Here is a 22,665-nt window from a genome sequence, read left to right as displayed (position 1 = left end):
CTTTGCTTCCTTCTTTGTCCCTGCAGTGAGAGGGGATCTGCACAGCCCTATCCTGCTTGGAGCCCATCCCACCCTGGGCCTGCCTCTCACCAGACAGATAATGTGGCTGCAGCCGTGAGTGCCATGACGTAGGAACCCGTGCAGTGCAAAGTGGAGATTGGGGACGGCAGGAGGATGGGAGGGAGGAGACGGCGACCACAGGCGGAGAACACTGACAGCATCCTCTTTTCACAGGCAACACATACCACGTCACTGAAAAGGTAGAGAAGGGACAGGTGTCATGATGACAGGGAGCTGTGGCAGAGGCAGCAGACTTGAAATGCAGAACGTTTCCTCTTTCTGTGCCCACCTATACTTGCTGTGACCTTTCTTTGAGCAGAAGCAGCAGAGGGAGAGGTGGAGCAAGGGCTTGCCACAAGGATCAGGGTAGCAGGGCTCATGGGAGCCTAGCCTAAATGAGACCTGATTAAAGAGAATGTGTTCTCTTTCCCTTCAGCGGCTGCTTGAGCTTTTCTGAGCTCAGACTAATGTTGATCCAGGGGGAGCCCACAGCAGTATCTACCACACAGGCCTCTTAGTCATTCATGGGTGCCTGGGATTGAGAAGCTCAGTCTACTCATCTTGGCAGAGAATGAAAAGGAGGTACAGAATGATGGTTCCTTCTAGGTGCAACATCATGCACCCGCTCAGAGCCCATGGGAACCGTGACCTAAGATGGAAGGCCGAGTACTTGTAGGCACTATGAAAGCATTTTACATGCAGTCTCATGATAACTAATTAAGGATCTAGTTAAAATGACTGTATCTAAGCCAATTATCTTTGTAAAATCCTTATAATAGTACCAAATACATGGTCCTGACGGCAGATCCTATAATTCAACAGACACCTGAGGAAAACACTGGTCCTCTTTTCAGATCAAGCACATGTAAAAACAGCTCCAGGGGATTGTGTCCTGGAAGCCCATGGGAAGACACTGGATGACTAACCACTGAATTAAGGTCTCCCCTCATACAGAATATGGACAGGGCTGGGCTGGGGACTCACAGGACAATCAGAAATCCACCCTGTTCTCCCTGGATGAAAATCTGGGGTCCAGAGAAGGAACCATTCCACGTCAGAGAGAGCCAGGCAGAGCTCAGCCTGGAACCTGACCAGATAAGGGAATCACAACATTTGGGTTGAAATCCTGCCTTGGGTGACCCTCTAAGACAGTTTCCCCACCTGTAACATGGTGATAATGATGCCGGCTTTATTAGGTCTTGTGGGGACTGAGATGACAGATACACGTCCTAAGCCCAGGGCAAGGCATGGTACAGGCCTCTGTGAGAGCTAGCACGTAGGGCAATGCACCATGCCTCAGACAGTAACAGTGCCACACAGCATAGCACGTGGTACTTGATTGACATTAAAGGCTGGGCTGGGCGAAGACCCTCACCCTTACCAACTGCCAGCAGCAGTGAGGATCCGGCTGGTGAGCACCGTCTCCCACTCCTTCCCTTCCCGGTTACACTTCAAACGACTTAGCTTCACACCCCCCACAGCAGTCACTTCATTCTCCACTTCAATGTACATGGAGGGATCGGAGCTCACCTGGATGGAAGAAAACAAACAAAATGTCTTTTCAGGTGATGGTGGGTCCACTGAGACTTGGGTCATGTGACAGATGAGATGTTCAGAGACCCCGCAGCAGGAAAAAGACACAGAGAAATAGACAGAGCTGGCTAGCCAACAGGACGGTGGTGGCGTATGTAGTAATGGGGTGGGACAAGTAGGACGGAGGTCCAGATGTGTGGCCCCCAGAGAAGGGAGAGGGCTGGGAGCTGGCTCAGCCTCCTCTCTCATGCCTAGGGAGCTGATGGACAGATAGCCCATATGGAAAACCAAGGGAGAAGAGCTGAACAGTCTGCACTCATATGGCCAAACAAGTGGGTGAGGTGGGGCAGAGGGCTGGATGCTGCTGGGAGACGGGTCCCTTCATAGATCCCCAGAAACCAAGAACAGCCCTAAGCGGCACTCAGTGGTAAAGCCCCTGGGTTACAGGGTGGGCAGCTAGAGTTTGGAAAAGGGTTTGTGTGCCCTGTCTCCGAGTACATCAACAACAAGAACAAACCACGTAGGTCCCTACCTTTAGGCCCAGAAAGCCTTGTGGTGGGAAGGGCTGACACCTCTGGTATCCCATGAGGACCAGCTTGGGTGGGGCAGTGTATGCTCAGTAGAAAGTGACCTGTATGCGGGGCCCTAGAAGGTTTCCCAAGGATGTGCATCTGAGCTGAGGAACAAGAGGCATAAACCTATGGCACGTCCAAGGTCAGGTGCTAGACTGAGTGAATGGAAGAGCTCTGGGTATAAAGGATTCTTTGCTCTAGAGCTGTGCTTTGAACAAGCACATGGTCATAAGCTTCTACTCCAAGAGCTCAAACAGCTCTGATGATGACTCTGCTGGGTCCTGGGAAGAGGACAGGGCCAGTGAGCTGGTTGGGAGACAGGCCATTATGATGCAGTCCAACTATATCAAGTCTGAGGCTACCAAAGGCTGAATGTGAAGCTGAAGGAGGCTACCAAAAGGAACAACTGAGACAAGTCTTGAAGGAGCTGGCCATCCAGAAGATGGCAGCAGGACTGGAAGAGCGAAGCACAGAGAAGAGAAATGTGCATGTGCGTGGGCGGGCAGCAAGGGGGCCCTTGGGGAAGAGGCTAGTAATGGGCCCTGATCAGCTACAACTTCCCCCAGAAAGAGATGGAGAGCCCCTGGAACGCAGCCCTAAGTCAGTGACAATTGAGGGTTTACACAGGGGGAGAGTGGAGAGAATGTGCACGCTTGTTGGGGGAGACAGGAAACCTACTCACCTGGAGGGTAAATGCTCTCTGGGGGCCTGGCATGGGCAGCTTCAGTGCAGGTGCTGGTACAGACAAACACACGGTGTCCTTCTCTGCAGTCAGGGCAGCTGGGGACTGGAAGAGCAGAAATGTCCCTGAGCCCCACCCCAGCACTGTAGGGCAATGTCAGGTAAAGGTGAGTCACCCACAGGTGACACCAGGCTGGTTCCCCAGGCATTTCCACCCACTCTGTGAGGGTGAAAGCGCAGATGAATGCTCTAAAGACTCTCACTTTCCAGATGAATAGCTGACCTCAGGGCACTGCTCAAGGACTTGGAGTGGGTTGAGCGCCAGGTGTGGGGCAGCATGGCCTCCATACTACCTCTGGGGGTACGCATGTCTTGCCAACTATTCCCAACTGATAAGGCACACTGTGGCATGCACAGCCTCTCTTATCCCACTTGGGCACATGGGGACTCCAGCACTGAGGTTATGAGGTAGGCTGGGGGAGGCAGCATGAGCCCGATGGCCTCACCTGGACAGACAGAGACACAGGCATGAGCCGAGACTCCTTCCGAGGTCGCCCTTTCTTCTTCTTCTCCACTGTTTCCACCTCAAGCTCCAGTTTTCGCTTGGACAGCGAGGAGGGCTTGGCCACAGGGACTTTTTCGTCGCTGTCACTGCTGCTCTCCAGGAGGTCCCGGGGCCTCAGGTCTTTCACAAGGTTCTGCTCTTTCAACCTGCGCAAACATAGACATCCATGGCTTTCTCCATGTGTCTATTACATTTATAATGATGAATAAAATCCATACTCATCGCCAAAAGTTAATAAATAAAAATTGTAAGAAAGGACTTCTGGTTTCTGCTCCAACATGCAAAGGGGTTGGAAGTTGTCTCTCTCATCTTCAAAGTAAAAGGAAAGCTGAAAAACTGAAAATCAACAACTCTTCTTAGATTCATCAGAGAAGTAAGGTCACAAGGCAAACTGCCACCCTGAAAACTGGAGACACCAGGGGAAGACATAAAGCTATAGCTCACCCGCAGCCAAAGCCCCTGGAGCCCTAACTGGTAGGAAGACTTAAAATAACTGGTACACTGCTAGAGGTTCAGTGTGGGCTGGCTTGTGAGTTAAAACTCTTGGGGGGTCCAGTGGCAGGAGGGTACCCACACTTATGTTAACTTTACTTCCAGGAGCTCCAACAGGCTCTCATGGGTGAAGATCAGCGATGGAAAAATCCCCTGTGTGCTTTGGGCTGGCAGAGGGGGAAGAAAACCAGTTGAAACACACCCAGAGTTCCTTTCTCCTTAACAAAAGCCTGCCTTTAAGAGGAACTACTTTACTAGAGTCCTATATAACTTGTGGGCAGGGCAATTAACCAACTACAGAGTAGCCTTACACACACACACACACACACACACACACACACACACACACACACACACACACACAGGCTAAGGAACTCATCTGAAGGTCATAGCCCAGGGTCTCTGGTCCAAAAAACAAAAGATTTAATCACAAGATAAGAGAATGTGTCTCCTCCCCCAAATCTCACCACCAATTAGACAGGGCTCAGGTATAATAAGGGTAGAATAACTAGTTTGAAGCTAGCAGAGGTTAGTTCATGAATTTAAGGAAAGGAGCTAGTTTCATAACTAAAAAGGCAAGGCAAAGCTTCAAGTGCTAATGTAGAATCTGCAGATAGTTATCCAGAAGATCTAGCTAAGATAATTAGCAAAGGTGCATCAAACAACAGATTTTCAATATACAGGAAACAGCCTTGTATTGAAAGTAGATGCTATCTAGGACTTTTACACTTTTTTAAAGCTTATTTATTTTGAGAGAGGGAGAGAGAGAGCACCCCAAGAAGGCTCCACACTATCAGCACACAGCTGGACATGGGACTTGAACTCACAAACTGTGAGATAACAATCTGAGCTGAAATCAAGAGTCGGATGCTTAACTGACTGAGCCAGCCAACCACCTCTAGGACTTAAAAACAAATTTTTTTTTATTTATCTTGAGAGAGAGAGAGAAAGAGAGAGAGAGAGGGTGAGACAGAGATAGAGATAGAGAGAGAGAGAGAGAGAGAGAGAGACACTCCCAAGCTGACTCTGTGCTTTCAGCCTGATGCAGGGCTCAATTCTCCCACAAACCATGAGATCATGACCTGAGCCAAAATCAAGAGCCAGACATCCAACCCACTGAGCCACTTAGGCATCCCTATCTAGGACTTCCATAGCTAGACAGGAGAAGCCAATGCCTGGCTTCAAAGGACAGGCTGACTCTATTGTTAGGGGCCAATGCAGCTGGTGACTTTAAGTAGAAGTCAATCTTCACTTACCATTCCAAAAATCCTAGGGCCTTAAGAATTATGCTACATCTACTCTGCCTATATCCTATAAACAGAACAAAGTCTAGAGAGAGCGTATCTCTTTACAACATGGCTTACTACATATTTTAAGCTTACTGTTGTGACCTACTGCTCAGATAGAAAGATTCCTTTAAAAATATTACTGGTTCACTGACAATACACCTAGTCACCCAGGAACTCTGATAGAGATATATGAAATTAATGTTGTTTTCATGCTTGCTAGCCCATCTGTTCTGCAGGCCATAGATCAAAAGGTAGTTTTGACTTTCAAGTCTTAATTATTAAGGAAATACATTTTCTAAGGCTATAGCTGCCATAGACAGTGATTCCTGTGATGGATATGGACAAGGTAAATGGAAAACCTTCATCATCTAGATGCCATTAAGAACATTCAAGATTCATGGGAAGAGGTCAAAATAGCAACATAAACAGGAGTTTGGAATAAGTAAATTCCAACTCTCATGGATAACTTTCAGGGGTTCAAGACTTTATTGGAAGAAGTAACTGCAGATGTGGTTGAAATGGCAAGAGATCTAGAAGGAGAAGTGGAGCCTGAAGATGTGACTGAGTTGCTACTATCTCAGGATCAAGCCTGAATGGATGAGCAGTTACTTCTCATGGTTTAGCAGAGAAAGTGATTTTTTTTATGTTTATTTATTTTTGAGAGAGACAAAGAGAGCCCAAGTGGGGGAAGGACAGATAGAAGGGGAGAGAGGATCTGAAGCGAGTTCTGTGCTGACAGCAGCAAGCCTGATGTGGGGCTCAAACTCATGAGGCACGAAATCATGACCTGGGCCGATGTCAGATGCTCAACTGACTGAGCCACCCAGGCACCCTGAGAAAGTGGTTTCTTGAGATGGAATCTAGAACTGAAGATGCTGTGAAGACTGTTGAAATGACAACAAAGGATTTAGAATATGACATAAACTCAGTTGATCAAACAGTAGCAGGCTTTGAGAAGATGGACTCCAATTTTGAAAGAAGTTCTGCTGCGTGTAAAATGCTATCAAATAGCATCATATGCTAGAGAGATTGTTCATAAGAGGAAGAGTCAATCGATGTAGCAAATTTCATTGTCTTATTTAAAGAAATTTCCACAGCCACCTCAGCCTTCAGCAATCACCACCCTGATCAGTCAGTAGCCATTAACACTGAGGCAGACCCTCCCCCAGCAAAAAGATTATGACTTGCTGAAAGCAGAGATGATGGTTAGCATTTTTTAGCAATGAAGTATTTTTTCCCTTAAGGTATGTACATTGCTTTCTTAGATATAATGCTATTATTGAACACTTACTAGACTACCATAGAGTATAAGCAACTTTTACATGTACTAGGAAACCAAAATATTCATTTAGCTTGCTTCACTACAATATTTGTTTTATTGTGGTGGTCTGGAACCTGCAACATCTCCAACATATACCCGTATGCCATTCTAACTCTACTTAAAATAAAACTGGAGTAGCTATATTAATTTCAGACAAAGTAGACACCAGACTAAGGAAAATTATTAAGGATAAAGAGGAGCATTACATAATGATAAAAGGGTCCTAACTGTATACATGCCTAACAAGAGAGTGTCAAAATACATGTGGCAAAAACTGATAGAACTGCAAGGAGAAGTAGACAAATCCACAATTACAAGTGGAGATTTCACTCTACCTCTATCAGTAATTGAAAGATCCAGGAGACAGAAAATCAATAAGGAAATAATTAAATGAAAAGTACTATCATTTGAATTCAGCTGATATTTATAAAATACTTCATTCAACAATAATATACACATTCTTCTCCAGATCACAAAGAATATTCAGTAAGGTAGACCACATTCTGGTTCATAAAACATACTTAAAAAATACATACATTTTTTTAAACATGTATTTATTTTTGAGAGACAGAGAGAGAGCGTGAGCAGAGGAGGGGCAGAGAGAGAGGGAGACACAGAATCTGAAGCAGGCTCCAGGCTCTGAGCTGCCAGCACACAGCCTGATGGGGGGCTTGAACTCACAAACTGTGAGATCATGACCTGAGCCGAAGTCAGTTGCTCAACTGACTAAGCCACCCAAGGGTCTCAACAAATTTAAAAGAATAAAAATCATACAAAGTATGCTTCAAGTCCACAACAGAATTAACCTAGACAATAATAACAGAAAGATACCAGAAAATCCCAAGAGATTAAACCACAGACTTCTAAACAATATATGGGTCAAAGTCTCAAGAGAAATGTAAAAACATTTAATTAAATGAAAAAGTGCAATTTATCAAAATTTGTGGAACACAGTCAAAGCAGTGCTTAGAAGGAAATTTGTAGCAGAGAATGCATATTTTAGAAAAGAAGAAAGACCTGATATAAAAAATCTAAACTTTACCTTTAGGAACTAGAAAAAGACAAACAAGCAGAAGCAAATAAATAATAAGTAGCAATATAATAATATATTAAGGCAATAATAAGCAAGATAATATAAAGCAAATAGAAAAAATAAATAATAAAAACTAGAAGAGAAACCCATGAAATTAAAGACAGGAAAACAACAGAGGAAAATCAATGAAATAAATAACTGATTCTTTGAAAAGAGCAATAAAATTAATAAACTTGTAGCTAGGCTAAGAAAAAAAGGGAAAAGACACAAATCACTAATGTCAGAAATGCAAAGGGGCCTTCACTACTGATCCCCTGGACAATAAAAGGAACATAAAGGAATATTATGAATAAACCCACAGATTGGATAACTTGGATGAAATGGGCCAGTTTCTTGAAAAAAAAAAATCCACTAAAACTCACACAAGGAAAAAGAACTAATCTGAATAGGCCTATTAAAGAAATTGAATCAACAATTAATAACTTTCCAAGAAAAAAAAGTACCAGGTCCACACAGTCTTATTGGTGAATTCTACCAAATATTTAAGGAAAAAATTATACCAATTCTCTACAATATATTCTAGAAAAGAGAAGAAGGGGAGGTATATCCTAACACTCATGAGGCAAATATTACCCAAATAAAAAATCAGATACTGATATTACAAGAAAAAAAAACAACACTATAGGCCAGTATCGCTCATGAACATGGATGTAAAAATCTTCAACAAAATATTGGCATATTGAATCCAACAATGTATAAGAATTACATACAATGACCAAATGGAATTTACTGCAGAAATGCATACTAGCTTAACATTCAAAGTGATTAATGTAGCATTGGTGGTATAGTGGTGAGCATAGCTGCCTTCCAAAGTGATTAATGTAATCCATCACGCCCAACAAAGCTGAAGAAAAATCTTATGATCATATCAATAGATGCAGAAAAGGCATTTGACAAAACCCAACATCCAGTCATGACAAAAAAAACTCGTAGGGGCGCCTGGGTGGCTCAGTGCTGACAGCTCAGAGCCTGGAGCCTACTTTGGATTCTGTGTCTCTGTCTCTCTCTGTCTCTCCCCAACTCGTGCTCTCTCTTTCTCTCTCAAAAATAAACATTAAAACAAACAAACAAACAAACAAAAAAAAACCCCCCCCAAAACCAAACCCAACCAAATTCTTAGCAAACCAGGATTAGAGAGCTTCCTCAATCTGATAAAGAATATCCACAAAAAAACTTACAGCTAACATCATACTTGATGGTGAGACACTAGATGCTTTCTCATAAGGCAGTAAGGATGTCCCCTCTCATTAGTTCTAATATTGTAGTAAAAGTCCTAGCTAATGCAGTAAGGTAAGACAGAGAAATAAAAGGCATACAGATTGGGAAGGAGAAATAAAGCTGTCTTTATTTGCAGATGACATAATTGTCTTTGTAGAAAATCTCCAAGAATCAAAAACAACAAAAACAGAATAAGCAATTATAGCAAGGCTTCAGGATACAAAGTTAACATACAAAAGTCCATGGCAGTAATGAACAACTGGTATTTGAAATTGTAATTACAATACTATTTACATTAGCATCAAAAATGAAGTAATTAGATATAAATCTAACAAAATATATCTAAATTCTAAATGAGGAAAACTATAAAACTGATGAAAGAAATCAAAGAACTAAAAAATGGAGATATTCTATGTTCATGGATAAGGGACTCAATATTGTTAAGATGTCAATTTTTCATAATTTGATCTAGAGATTAAATGGAATCCTAATAAAAATCCCAGGAAATTATTTTGTATGTATTGACAAACTGGTTCTAAAGTTTATATGGAAAGGCAAAAGACCTAGAAATAGATCCATACAAATATAGTCAACTCATCTTTGATTAAGGAAAAGGCATAGAAAAGATAGTCTTTTCAACAAATAATGCTGGAACAACTGGACAATCACATGCAAAAACTGAATCTAGACACATACCTTACATCTTCCACAAACATTAATTCAAAATGGATCATAGATCTATGTGGAAAATGCAAAACTATAAAATGAGAACTTAGAAAAAAACACAGTAGGAAGTCTAGATGAGCTTGGTTTTACATTACAAAGAGCTCACCAGGGTAAGTGTAGTTACCATCTGTCACCACACAAATTACTACAATACTATTGACTACAGTGGCAATGAGTTTTTGATATGATACTGAAAGCATGATCCATGACAAAAAATTTGGTTAGGTTGGACTTCTTTAACATTAGAAAATTACGCTCTGAGAAAGACATTGTTAAAAGAATGAAAGGATAAGCCACAGACTGGGAAAAAATATTTACAAATCACATTATCTGAGTAAGGACTTGTATCCAAAATATACAAAGAATTTGTAGAACAGTAAGAAAACAAGCAACCCAATCTAAAAAATAAACAAAAGATCTAAAGGGGCACCTCACCAAAGAAGATCCAGATGGCTAATAAGCATATGAAAAGATGGTCAACATTAGAAGTGAAAATCAGGGAATTGAAAATTAAAAAAATAAGAGATCACTCAATGATTATTAAAATGGTTAAAATCTAAAAAACTAATAACAAATGCTGAGCAAGGATGTGATCAAAAGAACTCAATCACTGTTGGTGGGAATGCAGTCATTGTGAAATATAGCCTGGGAGTTTCTTTAAAGCTAAACCTAGTTAGTCTTATGGCATGGCCCAGCAATGGCACTCCTAGGTATTTGCCCGAGTTGAAAACATTTATTCACACAAAAACCTCCACATGAATGTTCATGGCAGCCTTATATATTGTTTATACATAACTCCCCGAAATGGAAACTACCAAGATGTCCTTCAATGGGGGAATGGATAAACTGTGATATATACAAACTGTGGTACATCCATACAATGGAATATTATTTGGTAAAAAAAAGAAATGAGCTATCAAACCATGAAAATGCATGTAAGAACATTAAATAGATAATGCTAAGTGAAAGATGCCCATTAGAAAAGGCTACATACAGTATGATTCCAATTATATGACGTTCTAGAAAAGGCAAAACTATGGAGACAGTAAAAAGGCCAGTGATTGTCAGATGTTCAGGGAGGAGGAAGGGATCAATGAATAGCTACAGTACAAGGGATATTTAGGGAGAGGAAATTAGTGTGCATGATTATAATGCTGGATACATGACATTATGCATTTGTCAAAACACATACAACTATACAACACAAAGAGTGAACTCTAAACAATGGACACTACTTCACAAAAAATTGTTAAAAAGCTTTAAAGTATAGGACTAAGTACCCAGTGGAGTGTGATAATGGAATGTGATTATGTAGAACAGCATCCTTGCTTAGGAAGTGCCTCTCATAGGAAGAAGTGTCATGTGTTTATCATATGTGTTGTAGAGTAAAAGTAAAATCAAAACTGACAAACATGACAAAACCTGGTGAATCTAGGTGAAGGGTACAAAGATGTTCAATGGACTATTTTTCCATGTTGCTCAAGGTTTTAAAGTTTCAAAACAAAAGCCTATGAAAAAAAAGCCACTTCCAAGTCCTAGGTGCTGCTGACACAGAAAGTGTCTCATGCATTTTCTTGCACTTCTCCATTTTAATCTGTGTATATGTACGTGTGTAATGTGTTTATTTTTGGTTAATAGCTTTACTGAGATGTAACCCACATACCACACAATTGATGAACTTAAAATATACCATTCAACAGTTCTTGGTGTCTTCACAAAGTTGTGCAACAGTTGCAATAGCAATTTCAGAGTATTTTCATCATCTCAAAAATAAACTCTGTATCTGTTACCACCCCCCAATTCTCCCATTCTAGTCCATTTTCTGTTTTCATAGATCTCCCTGATGGGATGATCTAATCTATTTCCATTTCCAGAGATGTCCCCATTCTGGACACTTCCTATAAATGGAATCACAGAATATGTGACATCCAGCATTGGTTTCTTTCACTTCACATGTTTTCAAGGTTCATCCATGCTGTAGAATGTATTGGTACTTGACTCCTTTTTTATGACTGAATAGTACTTCATTATATGGATAACCACACCTTGCTTCCGTTAACGAACATTTGGTTGGTTTAAAGTTTTTGGCTACTGTGTATAATGCTGATAGGAACATTCATAAAGACATTCAATAAACGTTATTTGCATAGGCATGTTTTCATTTTTCTTGGATATTTACTGAAGACTGAAATTCTTGTGTCGGGGCCCCTGGGTGGCTTGGTTGGTTAAACATCCGACTTCGGCTCAGCTCACGATCTCATGGTTCATGAGTACGAGTCCCGCATCAGGCTCTGTGCTGACAGCTAGGAGCCTGGAGCTTGCTTCAGATCCTGTCTCCTGCTCTCTCTGTCCCTCTTCCACTCATGCTCTCTCTCTCTCTCAAAACATTTAAAAAAAGTTCCTTTGTCAAATGGCTATTTGAACATTCATATTAACGCTCAAATAAATGTTATTTGCATAGGCAGGTTTTCATTTTTCTTGGGTATTTACTGAGGACCGTCAAATGTTATGCCTATGTTTAATTTTTTAAGGAACTGCCAGACTGTTTTCCAAAGTGTCTACCATTCTATATACCCGACAGCAGTGTATGAAAGTCCCAATTTCTTCACATTGATGCCAATACTTATTATCTATCTTTTGATTTCCTAGTAGTGTGGAGTGGAATCTTGTGGTTCTACTTGTATTTCCCCAATGGCTAATAATGTTGAGTATTTTTTCACTTGCTTAATGGGTATTTGTATATCATATTTAAAAACAGCTATTTAAATCCTTGGCCCATTTAAAAATTGTGTCATTAATCTATTACTGAGTTGCATGAGTTGTAAGAATACTTGTATTCTAGAAATAAGTCCTTTATTAGAAATATGATTAGCAAATATTTTTCCCAGTTCTAGTTTTTTCCCCACCATCTTGATAGTGTCCTTTGAAGCACAAGTGGTAAATTTTAATGAAATACAATTTACCTATTTCTTCTTTGCTTGTGATTTTGCTTTCATCTCCAAAAGTCCATTAGCAAATCCAAAGTCACAAGAGTTCTGTAGTTTGGCTATTACATTTATTTCTTTCATCTATTTTGAGTTAATTTTTGTATGCAGTGTGAAGTAAGGACCCAACTTTATTTTTTTGCATGTGGATATCCTGCTGTCCCAGTAACATTTGTTGATAGGACTGTTCTTTCAGGAGCACCTGGGTGCCTCAGTTGGTTACGCATCTGACTCTTAAATTGGGCTCGGGTCCTAATCTCACAATTTGTGAATTTGAGCCCCACATCAGGCTCTGCACTGATAGTGCAGAGCCTGCTTGGGATTCTCTCTCTCCCCTTGTCTCCCCCACTTTTTCTCAAAATAAACAAACTTAAAAAAAAAAAAGACTCCTCTTTCTCCATCCATTGAATGGTCTTGGTGCCCTTGTTAAAAATCAACTGATCACAGAAATGTGAGTTATTTCCAGGATCTCAGTTCTATTCTTTTGACCTATAGGTTTGTCCTTGAGCTAGTACCACACTATCATGATTACTATTGCTCTGCATTAAGGTTTGAACTCAGGAAGTGTGAGTCCTCCAATTTTGCTTTTTTTCCCTCAGGACTGTTTGGGCTATTCTGGGGCCTTTGAGTTTCCACATGAACTTTGGGATCAGAGTGTTAATTTCTAAGCCAGCTAGAATTCTGAAAGGGATTGCACTGAATCTGTAGATCAATTTCGGTACTACTACCATGTTAACAATATTAAGACATCCAATGGAATGTCTTTCCATTTGTTTAGGTCTTTGGTATAACAATGAGTTGTATCATCCAAAATATAAGCGTTATACTGTATTTTTGTTAAATTTACTCATAAACATTTAATTCTTTTCTGTGCTATTGTAATTATTGTCTTAACTTCGTTTTTTGATTGTTCTTTACAAGTGTAGAGAAATACAACTGATTTTTATAGATTGATCCTGTACCTTCCAATCTTGAAGTCATTTAGCCTAGAAACTCTAGTACAATGTCTTGTTCCTGTTCATTTTCCTTAGGAAGAAAGCCTCCAGTCTTTTCCATTAAGTATGATGTTAGTTGTATGGGGTTTTCAAAGATGTCCTTTTATTATGTTGATGGAGTTAGTCTATTCCTAGCTTGCTCTTATTTGTTTAGGTCATAAATGGGTGCTAGATTTAATCATGTGGTATCTGTTTTTATTCTATTGACATAGTATACTGTATCAATTGATTTTTATATGTTGAGCCAAATACATATACACATACATGCATATATACATATATATGCATGTATGTGTATATATGACTGTATTTTTGAGGATTTGTGTCCACAGTCGTAAGAAATATTGGTTTGTATTTTTCTTTTCTGTGATATCTTTGTCTGCTTTTGGTAACCTGATGATTGGCCTCCTAGCATAAGTTGGGAAATGTTCTCTCCTATTTTTTTAAAAAAGATTTTATTTTTAAGTAATCTCTATACTCAGTTTGGGCTCGAACCTACAATCCTAAGTCAAATGCTCCATTGACTGAGCCAGCCAGGTACCCCTCTCCTATTTTTTGAGAGAGTTTATGAAGAATTGGTATTAATTCTTTAATTGATTGGCAGAATAAAGAAATAAAGCCATTGGGGTCTAGGCTTTTCTTTGTGGGTTGTTGTTTACTAATTCAAACTCTTGTTATAGGTCTATTCAAATTGTCTATTTCTTCTTGTGTCAGCTTTGGTAGTTCATGTCTTTCTAGGAATTTTTCCATTTCATTTAAGTTATCTAATTTATTGGTATACAATTAAATATAATACCTTCTTATTTATTTATTTATTTATTTATTTATTTATTTATTTATTTATGCAACAGCCTTCATTTCTTTAAGTTTACCTATTTTGAGAGAGAGAGACAGACAGACTATCCCAAACAGGATCCACACTATCAGCAGGGAGCCTGATGCAGGGCCCAAACCCATGAAATGTGAGATCATGATCTGAGTGAAGTCAGATGCTTAATGACTGAGCCACACAGGTGTTCCAACAGCCTTCTAATTGTCTTTATACTTTAATACAACTTCATATCCTGCTTTTTCCAAATAACACTCCATGTGAACTATTTTTCTATAGTACTTCAGTCTCCATAGATATTAATTAGGGGCTACAAAATCAATAGCTTATTTCCTCAATACTTCTTTTTTGAGGCAGTTGGGTAAATGTGCTCTATTATAATGTTGCAAAAATATCTTTGGACATGACAGAATACCTGGGTCAGACACCATCACTGAACACCTTTCCTCAAGGAGTTCATGGTGAATTATATTCCAACCTAGTCTGAGAGCCCTCATACCTGCTTGCATTCATTCTGCTAACCAGAAAGTGTGACCATAGGCCCTAGGACTGTTAGCCCTTCCTTTGGGCACTACCTTCTGCTGTTCTCCCTCCTGGTAACCCCAGGTCATAGAAAGGCAGACAGGCACACCAGTGTGTACAAATCCTAAACTTTTTCCATCTGTACCCATGTATCAAACTAGGAAAACCCAGGGGCGCCTGGGTGGCGCAGTCGGTTAAGCGTCCGACTTCAGCCAGGTCACGATCTCGCGGTCCGTGAGTTCGAGCCCCGCGTCGGGCTCTGGGCTGATGGCCCAGAGCCTGGAGCCTGTTTCCGATTCTGTGTCTCCCTCTCTCTGCCCCTCCCCCGTTCATGCTCTGTCTGTCTCTCTCTGTCCCAAAAATAAATAAAAAACGTTGAAAAAAAAAAAAAAAAATTTAAAAAAAAAAAAAAAAAAAAAAAAGCAAAAAAAAAACTAGGAAAACCCAGAACCTCCTAACTCTGCTCCATGAAAGCCTTTGCTTTCCTGCTCCCCATTCTAATCCTCTACAGCAGGACAAAACATCCACTTCTGGGTGTAGCTTGATGTTCTAGAAACCTTAAATCAGTGTTTCCCAAAATCCTTTCAAAATTTTTTAGACTTTGTGTAATTATAGCTTTATAAAATACAATAAGAATGTCACAGCAATGTCAAACTGCCACACAAGTTTCTAAATTGATCACTTTCTGAGCTCAATACCAGTGCATGAACCTCACTTTGCTTAGCCTTATACTAGCTCAGGTGGTCCCACTCTCTATGGCTGAAACTTCTATGAGAGTCCTCAGTAGTCTCCCCACCTCCTGCCTCTGACACCCCATTCAGGGCTCCTGACCTCAGGGGCCTCCCAGCCTGTATGGGCCGCTACCACTGGTCACTCAGGATACCAGGTTATATAGATCTATAGCAGCTGTCCCCTAGATTAAGATACTTGCTGAAGAGCACAGTTGGCCAGAGTTGCCCCACTTACACATGGGCTCCATCATAGGTTCTACCTGCACACAGGCCAACTTGTACCCCTCTCTGTACCTTTGACTGATGAACAGACTTAAGGCAGGGTGAAGTAGAGGGCCCACAGGTTCAACTAGAACTGCCACCCTGAACCTGGGAGGATAGCATTAGGCCCCAAGACTCACCTAACACTGTTGGCAAAGAAGTGCCAGGCAGGTTGCAGTGACCAACTGCCAAGCCACCAAGAAGTACAATAAAGGAGTAACAGCAGGAGCTGATATGTGCTGCTCACTATGAGACCAAGATCAAGGCATGGTTTTACAGGCACTCCATCCCTCTTCAATTTTCAAGTTATATTTCCTATAGGTAGTGCTCCTCGGAGAGCCACTCTGCTTAGGAGGAGATAGGCTGAGAAAGCTTGTGTGTCTTGCTTAAGATCACCCCACCAGAAAGTAGAGAGTAGGGACTTAACCTCACAGTATATAGCTCTGAGTGCTGCTCCTTACCATGTATGACACTGTGCTCCCAAGGAAGACCTCTGCTGATGGGTAATTGAAAGGGTTCCCCTTGGCTTTTACTGAGAATCAATACAAGAAACAGCCATATCAAGAAAGCTACATTTTCTGTAAAGCCTTTATTAAAGATAGTGTATTTTATTCTGTTTTCCTTATATAAGTATCCAACCATAACTCCTTAGGATTTAGCACCGAGCTCTTGGAGTCTCACCAGACATTCCCGTTGCCTTGGAGGCAGGAAACTCAGCCCTGAGTAAATGCTCACTCGCTGCCATTTTCAAGTGAGAAGCTGGGAATGACAAACTTGATGCTCCCTTACTCTCTTCTATAGTTTTTCCTGGAGCTGGAGGTATGGCTGAAAGGTCTTGTGAGACCTCAGGTACACAGCTGCTGAGGGACCAATCGTGGTGGCATCAGGGCCCAGATAATGCAGTCAAGACTTTGCTTTCTAGTAGCCTGTTTCAAGGGGTATTCTATATGCTTCCCCAATCAGGGTTTGTACTCTCTAAGAGATGGAAAAGAGTATGACAAAGATCATGGAAACCTGCAAGACAAATGTGGGGTGCCTTCCTCAATGAAAAGAAGAAATTCCTGTCTATGGTGCTCTTAGTTTCTCTAAGGCAGGGATTTAGTTTTACTTATTCTGTTCAGAACTCACTCTGCTTCCAAACTGAGGTTTCAACATTTGAGTTAAGCCTGTGAAATACCAGATACTCCCTCTTGACAAAACTGCTCCACAGCATGCCCTCTTTGGGGGAACTCTTGCTAGGGCACACTGTTCCTTCTGTCTGCCCTCCTATCTCTAGCCTCTCCTTCTTACATTCCACTTTCTCACTTCCATACCAGTCAGTTCCTAAGATGTAATGCTCTGTTCAGCTGGGTTTCATCTGCTGTTGGACATGCTTACCGTGGCTTTTCAATTGCAATGATTTTTATTTTTCTTTGCTAAAAGTAATTTCTGGCTTATTTCCAAGTCTATCTGGTCTTTTTTATGGTACATTATTTCTTTTGAGCCATAATTCACATACCACAAAATTCATCATTTTAAGATATAGATTCAGTAGTTGTTGTTTTTTTTTTTTTTTTTTTTTTCCCCTAACACCAGAGTAATTTCATAATACAGAAACTCTGTATCCACCAGTGACATCCTAACCTCCTCTCTCCTCAGCCCCTGGCAACTACTAATACTTTCTGTCTCTGTAGATTTGCCTATTCTGGACATTTCATAGCAATGGAATTGGACAATATGTGGTCCTTTGTGACTGACTCCTTTTATTTAGCATGTTTTCAAGGTCTGTCTGTGTGGCATAACATTTAAGTACTCTATTCATTTTTACTGCCAAATTATTATTTGTATTACTATGCAAATAGCTATTTGTATTATTGTACAGATATACCACATTTTGTTTATTCATCAGTTGATAGACATTTGAGTTGTTTCCACTTTGTGGCTATTGTGAGTAGCACTGATATGAACATTTGTGTACAAGATTTAAAATAAATATAGGTTTTCAGTTCTCTTAGGTATATATGTAGGTGTGGAATTGCTGGGTTACATGGGGACTCTATGTTTAACCATTTCAGAAACCATCAGATTGTGTTCCAAACCAGCTTTTATAATCCCACACAGCAGCATTTTATAATCCCACCAGCAATTCATGAGAGTTCTGATTTCTTCCCATCCTCACCAACACTTTTCATTATGTGACTTTTTGATTATTGTCATCCTGGTGGTTATGAAGTGGTATCTCATTGTGGTTTTGATTTGCATTTCCCTGATGACTAATGATGTTCAGAGTCTTTTTATGTGTTTATGGGTCATTTATGTATCTTTGGAGAAATTTCTATTCAAATCCTTTATTTTTAAATTGGGTTATTAGTCTTTTTATTGTTGAGTTATAAGTTCTTCATACATTTTGGATCCTAGATCTTTATCAGATGTGACTTACAAACATTTCCTCCCATTCTGTAGAGTGTCTTTTCACTACGCTGATTATGATCTTTGAATCACAAAAGTTTTAAATTTTGATGAAATCTAATCTATTTTTTCTTTAGTTGCTTGTGCTTTAAGTGTTATATCTAAGAAACAGTTGCCTAATCTAGTGTCATATAGATTTACATCTGTATTCTAAGAGTTTTAAAGTTTTAGCTCTTACATTTAGTTCTTTGACCCATTTTAAGTTAATTTTTGTATGTGGGATGTTTACTAACCTTTCCTCACATTTTGTTTTATCTTTCATGTCTTTAAGTATACTTACTTTATAGTCTTTACCTGGCAATTCTCTCTTCTATGATCAAATTTATAAAAAGGTCTAAACCTGCTCATTATGTCTCCTGACATTTGTATGTAATACACTGTTTCTTCATGTGTTTTGTTACTTTGGATTTTGAGTCCCTCTTTGGCAGTGCTTTGTCAGTGGGAATGCTGTACTTGCTGGGGTGAGGGAAATGGCAGTGGGGATTTGCATTGGTTTTTCCAAGGGCCTCTGGGTGTTAATTAGTCAAAAATCTCCTTTTGTGTTCATTTCTTTGCTTGATGGTTTCGAGATGACGTGGTTAGTGTTAAACATCCCCAATCCACAGGAGGGCAGGCCTGTGGCTATACAGTCTGTTTTCCTAACCCTAAGGACTGGCTGAGATATTTCAACTTCTTGGCCATGTTCTCATGCTGCCCTTCAGGCTTTTTCTGTCCTCTCTCTCACTAGAGGTATACTTTGTCAAGAAGTTTGACTTAATGTTAGTGTCTTAGTTCCAACCCACTACATGGCTCAGGCTCAAGGCCCTGTCTTGAATCTTTGTGGCCATTAAAACTCAAGGTTACCATGTAGGTAACCCCTCCCAGCCCAACACCCTGGTCATTTTGTTTACTCTTAGATTTTGGCTCCAGGGGATTTCCCTTACTTTATCATCAACTGGTTACATGTTTTAAGGATATGTATTGCAGTTCATCCACCATTTCAAAGTACTGAGCAGCAGGAAGGTTTTCAGATCCTGCATACTACTAGACAGAGAAACTGCTAGATAAAGAGATCGTGTGGAATACCTGTATACTAAAACAGGCATGATCACACTATAGAGTAGAATACAAGGTCCTGCACCAAGGTCAAAGATGCAGTAGCTGACCTGAGAGTCCTCCCATGCTGGTCTCCAGAGGCCGTTCTCCAAGGAGAACAAATTCTGATTAGACAAGCAGTTTTGAGATCATGAGTCAAGTCCTGGGGACAGTATATTACAGTTTTAGCTCCAAGACATAGTCTACTGCAAGGTCAGGTCTCATCACAAATGCTCCCTTTGTTGAGTGCCTGTTGGTTGTGTGGTAACTGCAAGAGTCTGTGACAAATGTCCTGCATTTAGCTGATAGTGGCAAAGGCTAGGTAGGGTGCTGCTGAGCCTGTCGTGTCAAGCTGGGGTGCAACCTCAAGAGGACATCACTTAAGGCCTTGGCACCTCTGTTAGGAAGCTGGCCCAGCCCACCTCTAACTCCCCCAAACCCCTACCTCACTGGGCTATGCAGTGAACTCTGTGTTGTGGTGGACTCGTGGTCATGGAGCTGGGGACACGCTCCCCAGGAATCAGAAAAGCTCTGTGCCAACAAACCCACTTGCTCTAGCCACCTCAGGAGGACTGTTAATTCCAAGAAATAGGCTACATCCCATGTGGCTTGGTTGCCGTGTGCTAAGGGAGATGCAGAGAATGGGGCGAGTAGCATAGAGCTTGTAAGAGCTCAGAAGCTTATATACTTGCATGAAGACCTCTTCTCTATCATTTTTATCTCTGCTCCCAAACACCTGGTCAGTGTCTGAGCAGGCCATTACTTCCACGATGCGGCAGTATCACAGCTTTCTATTTCCCCACCCAATCTCCCATTCCTCTTCTAGGCAAACTCGGCTCCATTCAAACAATGACCTTGAACTCCACAGAGCCTCTGCACTGACCAGCCCTTGTGGTGTTGTTGCCCTCGATGTTCTTTGTGTCTGTTCTGTACCCGCCATGGCTTCTTCCAATCATTTTCCCACTTGGAAAACCTGCTCCTTTCTCCTTGGACCCAGGGGCTCCTGAGTCCAGAGGGACCAGAGTGTGCTCCTGCATGGGAAAGCAGGCTGCTTGGTGGGAAAGTGGCTGCTGCACTGCTAGCTGAGATTGTGTCCTACTTGGTCTCTCGGGGGCCCACACAGCCACCACCTACCTTTCCACAGTTGTTGGAGTCACACTGGCCAAGGCAGGAGCACCTGGTGTGGCTTTAGACCGCTCCGTGAATCGGGAGTCAAATGCTTTCATGGGTTCAATCTTGGACGGGGTTGTTAACACGGAGGGTGACGATGCAGCAGGAGTAGAGGTAGCATTCACACTGGGGGTGGGGAGTAAGAAGATGGGAGAGTACGTTAAGCACAATCCATCAAGCATTTGGGAGTCCTACATTTGTGTTATCTGGAGCCAAATAAAAGGGCCACAGATATCAAACTTCTATAAATACAATTTCAAGATGTAATCTACTATTCTTATTTCTTCAATATTTTCATCTGTAAAAATCAGGAAGTTTGGCTACTGAGAAGGTCATGAGCAAATGCACTCACATTTGCCCCACTGTATTGTTGTGAGAGATTCTAGAGGTAGCATGAGGCCTAGAAAGTGGCTCTTACAACCTTTCTCACTATACAGCCCTACCTCCACAACTTGAATACAGCATTTCCATCCCAAACCACTCCAAACCAAAGCAGCTTTTCCTACTTTGACTAATGGTCTAACAAGAAAAGTCCCCAACCAGGGTCCTGAAGCCACTGTCTATTCCCAGCCTTCATGCTCAGCCAAACACACTGTGGCCTGGGAAGCCCCTCTCTCATCCCGCCTCGGCAATATGCGATCTTCATACTCTCCTCCAAGTGCTCATCTCATAGCCCTTGTCTTCTCCACAGAGAATAGGCCTAGGCATGAGCCTGTAAGTTTCCCCCATGCCCAAGCACATCACACACGCTGAGTCCCAAAGCCACTGGGCCTCCTACTGACCACATCCACCCACCTGGACCCCACAACAGACACCTGGCAGGCATCCTGGAGTTCCTTCCTCCTCTCCCAGGACCTGCAAGGCCAACTGTTAAAATGTCTCACAGATCTGGAGCTGTCTATCCTTCCCCAGACACCCTTCCTGAGATGACTGGTGTGGCAATGATCTCCACCGTGCAGTGGGGGCCTAAGCCACTTCAAATGTAGAACTGCTGGAAAGTGGGGCTGACCCTGGGGCAGGCAATGCATCCCTGGGTGGTTCGCACCCTTAGGAGTGAGGAGTGCATCTTGGGACTGCATCTTGCCCCAGGAGGTGAAGTCCTCATGGCCCTGTGCATCAGAGACTCACCTGAACAAGGTCTCCCTCCCAAGCAGGACCTCATCAAAAATCAAGCACCTTTCTTTTTTTTATCGAAGGAGCCATGAAGTGTCAGCAGAACTGTGTCCAAATTTGAACTTTCCCCAGGGACAGGAGCAAGCCTTGGCATGCCCACTCACCTGTCCTTACTGACAGTATCACCAGCCGGCCTGGCACCAGCTGTCGCCACAGGCTCTGTGGAGGGCTTCGAGGCGCCAAAGGAGTTGGGGGTACTGGAGTCGAGTGGCAGTAGCTGTGGATTGCTATGAGAGGAGAGCATGGTGCCCGCCAGGGAGCCCGAGAGTGGGATGCTGTTAAAGAATGCCGTGGAGAAGTCCCTGTTGTCAAGAACAAAAATCAGCCTGGGAAATCAGACACATCAAGTACTTTCTATGTTTGAAGTGATTTTTTTCTGGGTCCAAAGGTGAAGTATTTTCATGGAAGAAAATGTGCCAAGTCACAGAAAAGTAAAAAGAAAACTAAAATTATGTCATACATTATGTGTAATCGAACCTAAGATGAACTGATACTTCATGTGCCACTAAGAAAGAAGAGGTTATTACCAAATGTAACTGTCAGAAGCTCCTGATTATAAGATGTACCCTAATCTCAGAAATGTTAAAATATGCAGGCGTGTGTCTCAGAACTCATGAAATGCAGCACACAGAGCAGGACTCTTTCATTATGGGCTGTGTGGATATACGATAATTTACCTAACCAGCCTCTACTGCGGAATGCCAGCGCTGTCTCCCAGCTTTTTCTGTAACAGACACTGCTGTCACAGGTGGCAAGATACTGCAGTGTTAAGGCTAAGGGCCCCGGGCCAACCTGGCCAGGTTTTACTCCTTTGCCATGAACAAGCTCTGGGACCTTGGGCACTTCAACCACTCTGTGCTTCAGGTTTCTATCTGCAAAACAGAAATTCACAGAACCCTCCTGAGGCTGGGACTAACGTGGTTAGTGT

At 41.8% G+C, this 22,665-nt stretch overlaps 1 protein-coding gene across 5 annotated transcripts in view; it reads right to left on the bottom strand.

Annotated features, from left to right (window-relative positions):
- HIRA (histone cell cycle regulator) overlaps window positions 1-22,665 on the bottom strand; it is a 91,690-nt gene that overhangs the window by 20,291 nt on the left and 48,734 nt on the right. For all 5 annotated transcript variants that reach the window (XM_060612975.3, XM_060612976.3, XM_078435519.2 and 2 more), the window contains 6 exons: window positions 21,842-22,039; window positions 20,529-20,690; window positions 3,353-3,557; window positions 2,848-2,952; window positions 1,442-1,590; window positions 91-252 (listed from right to left, as the gene is read on the bottom strand). In XM_060612975.3, coding sequence (XP_060468958.1) covers window positions 91-252; window positions 1,442-1,590; window positions 2,848-2,952; window positions 3,353-3,557; window positions 20,529-20,690; window positions 21,842-22,039 — 981 coding nt within the window. The remainder of the gene's footprint in view (window positions 1-90; window positions 253-1,441; window positions 1,591-2,847; window positions 2,953-3,352; window positions 3,558-20,528; window positions 20,691-21,841; window positions 22,040-22,665) is intronic.

Source organism: Panthera onca, chromosome D3 (assembly GCF_046562875.1).
Source record: "Panthera onca isolate mPanOnc1 chromosome D3, mPanOnc1 haplotype 2, whole genome shotgun sequence".
NCBI classification, from domain to species: domain Eukaryota; kingdom Metazoa; phylum Chordata; class Mammalia; order Carnivora; family Felidae; genus Panthera; species Panthera onca.
This window is presented reverse-complemented; position numbering and strand designations above follow the sequence as displayed.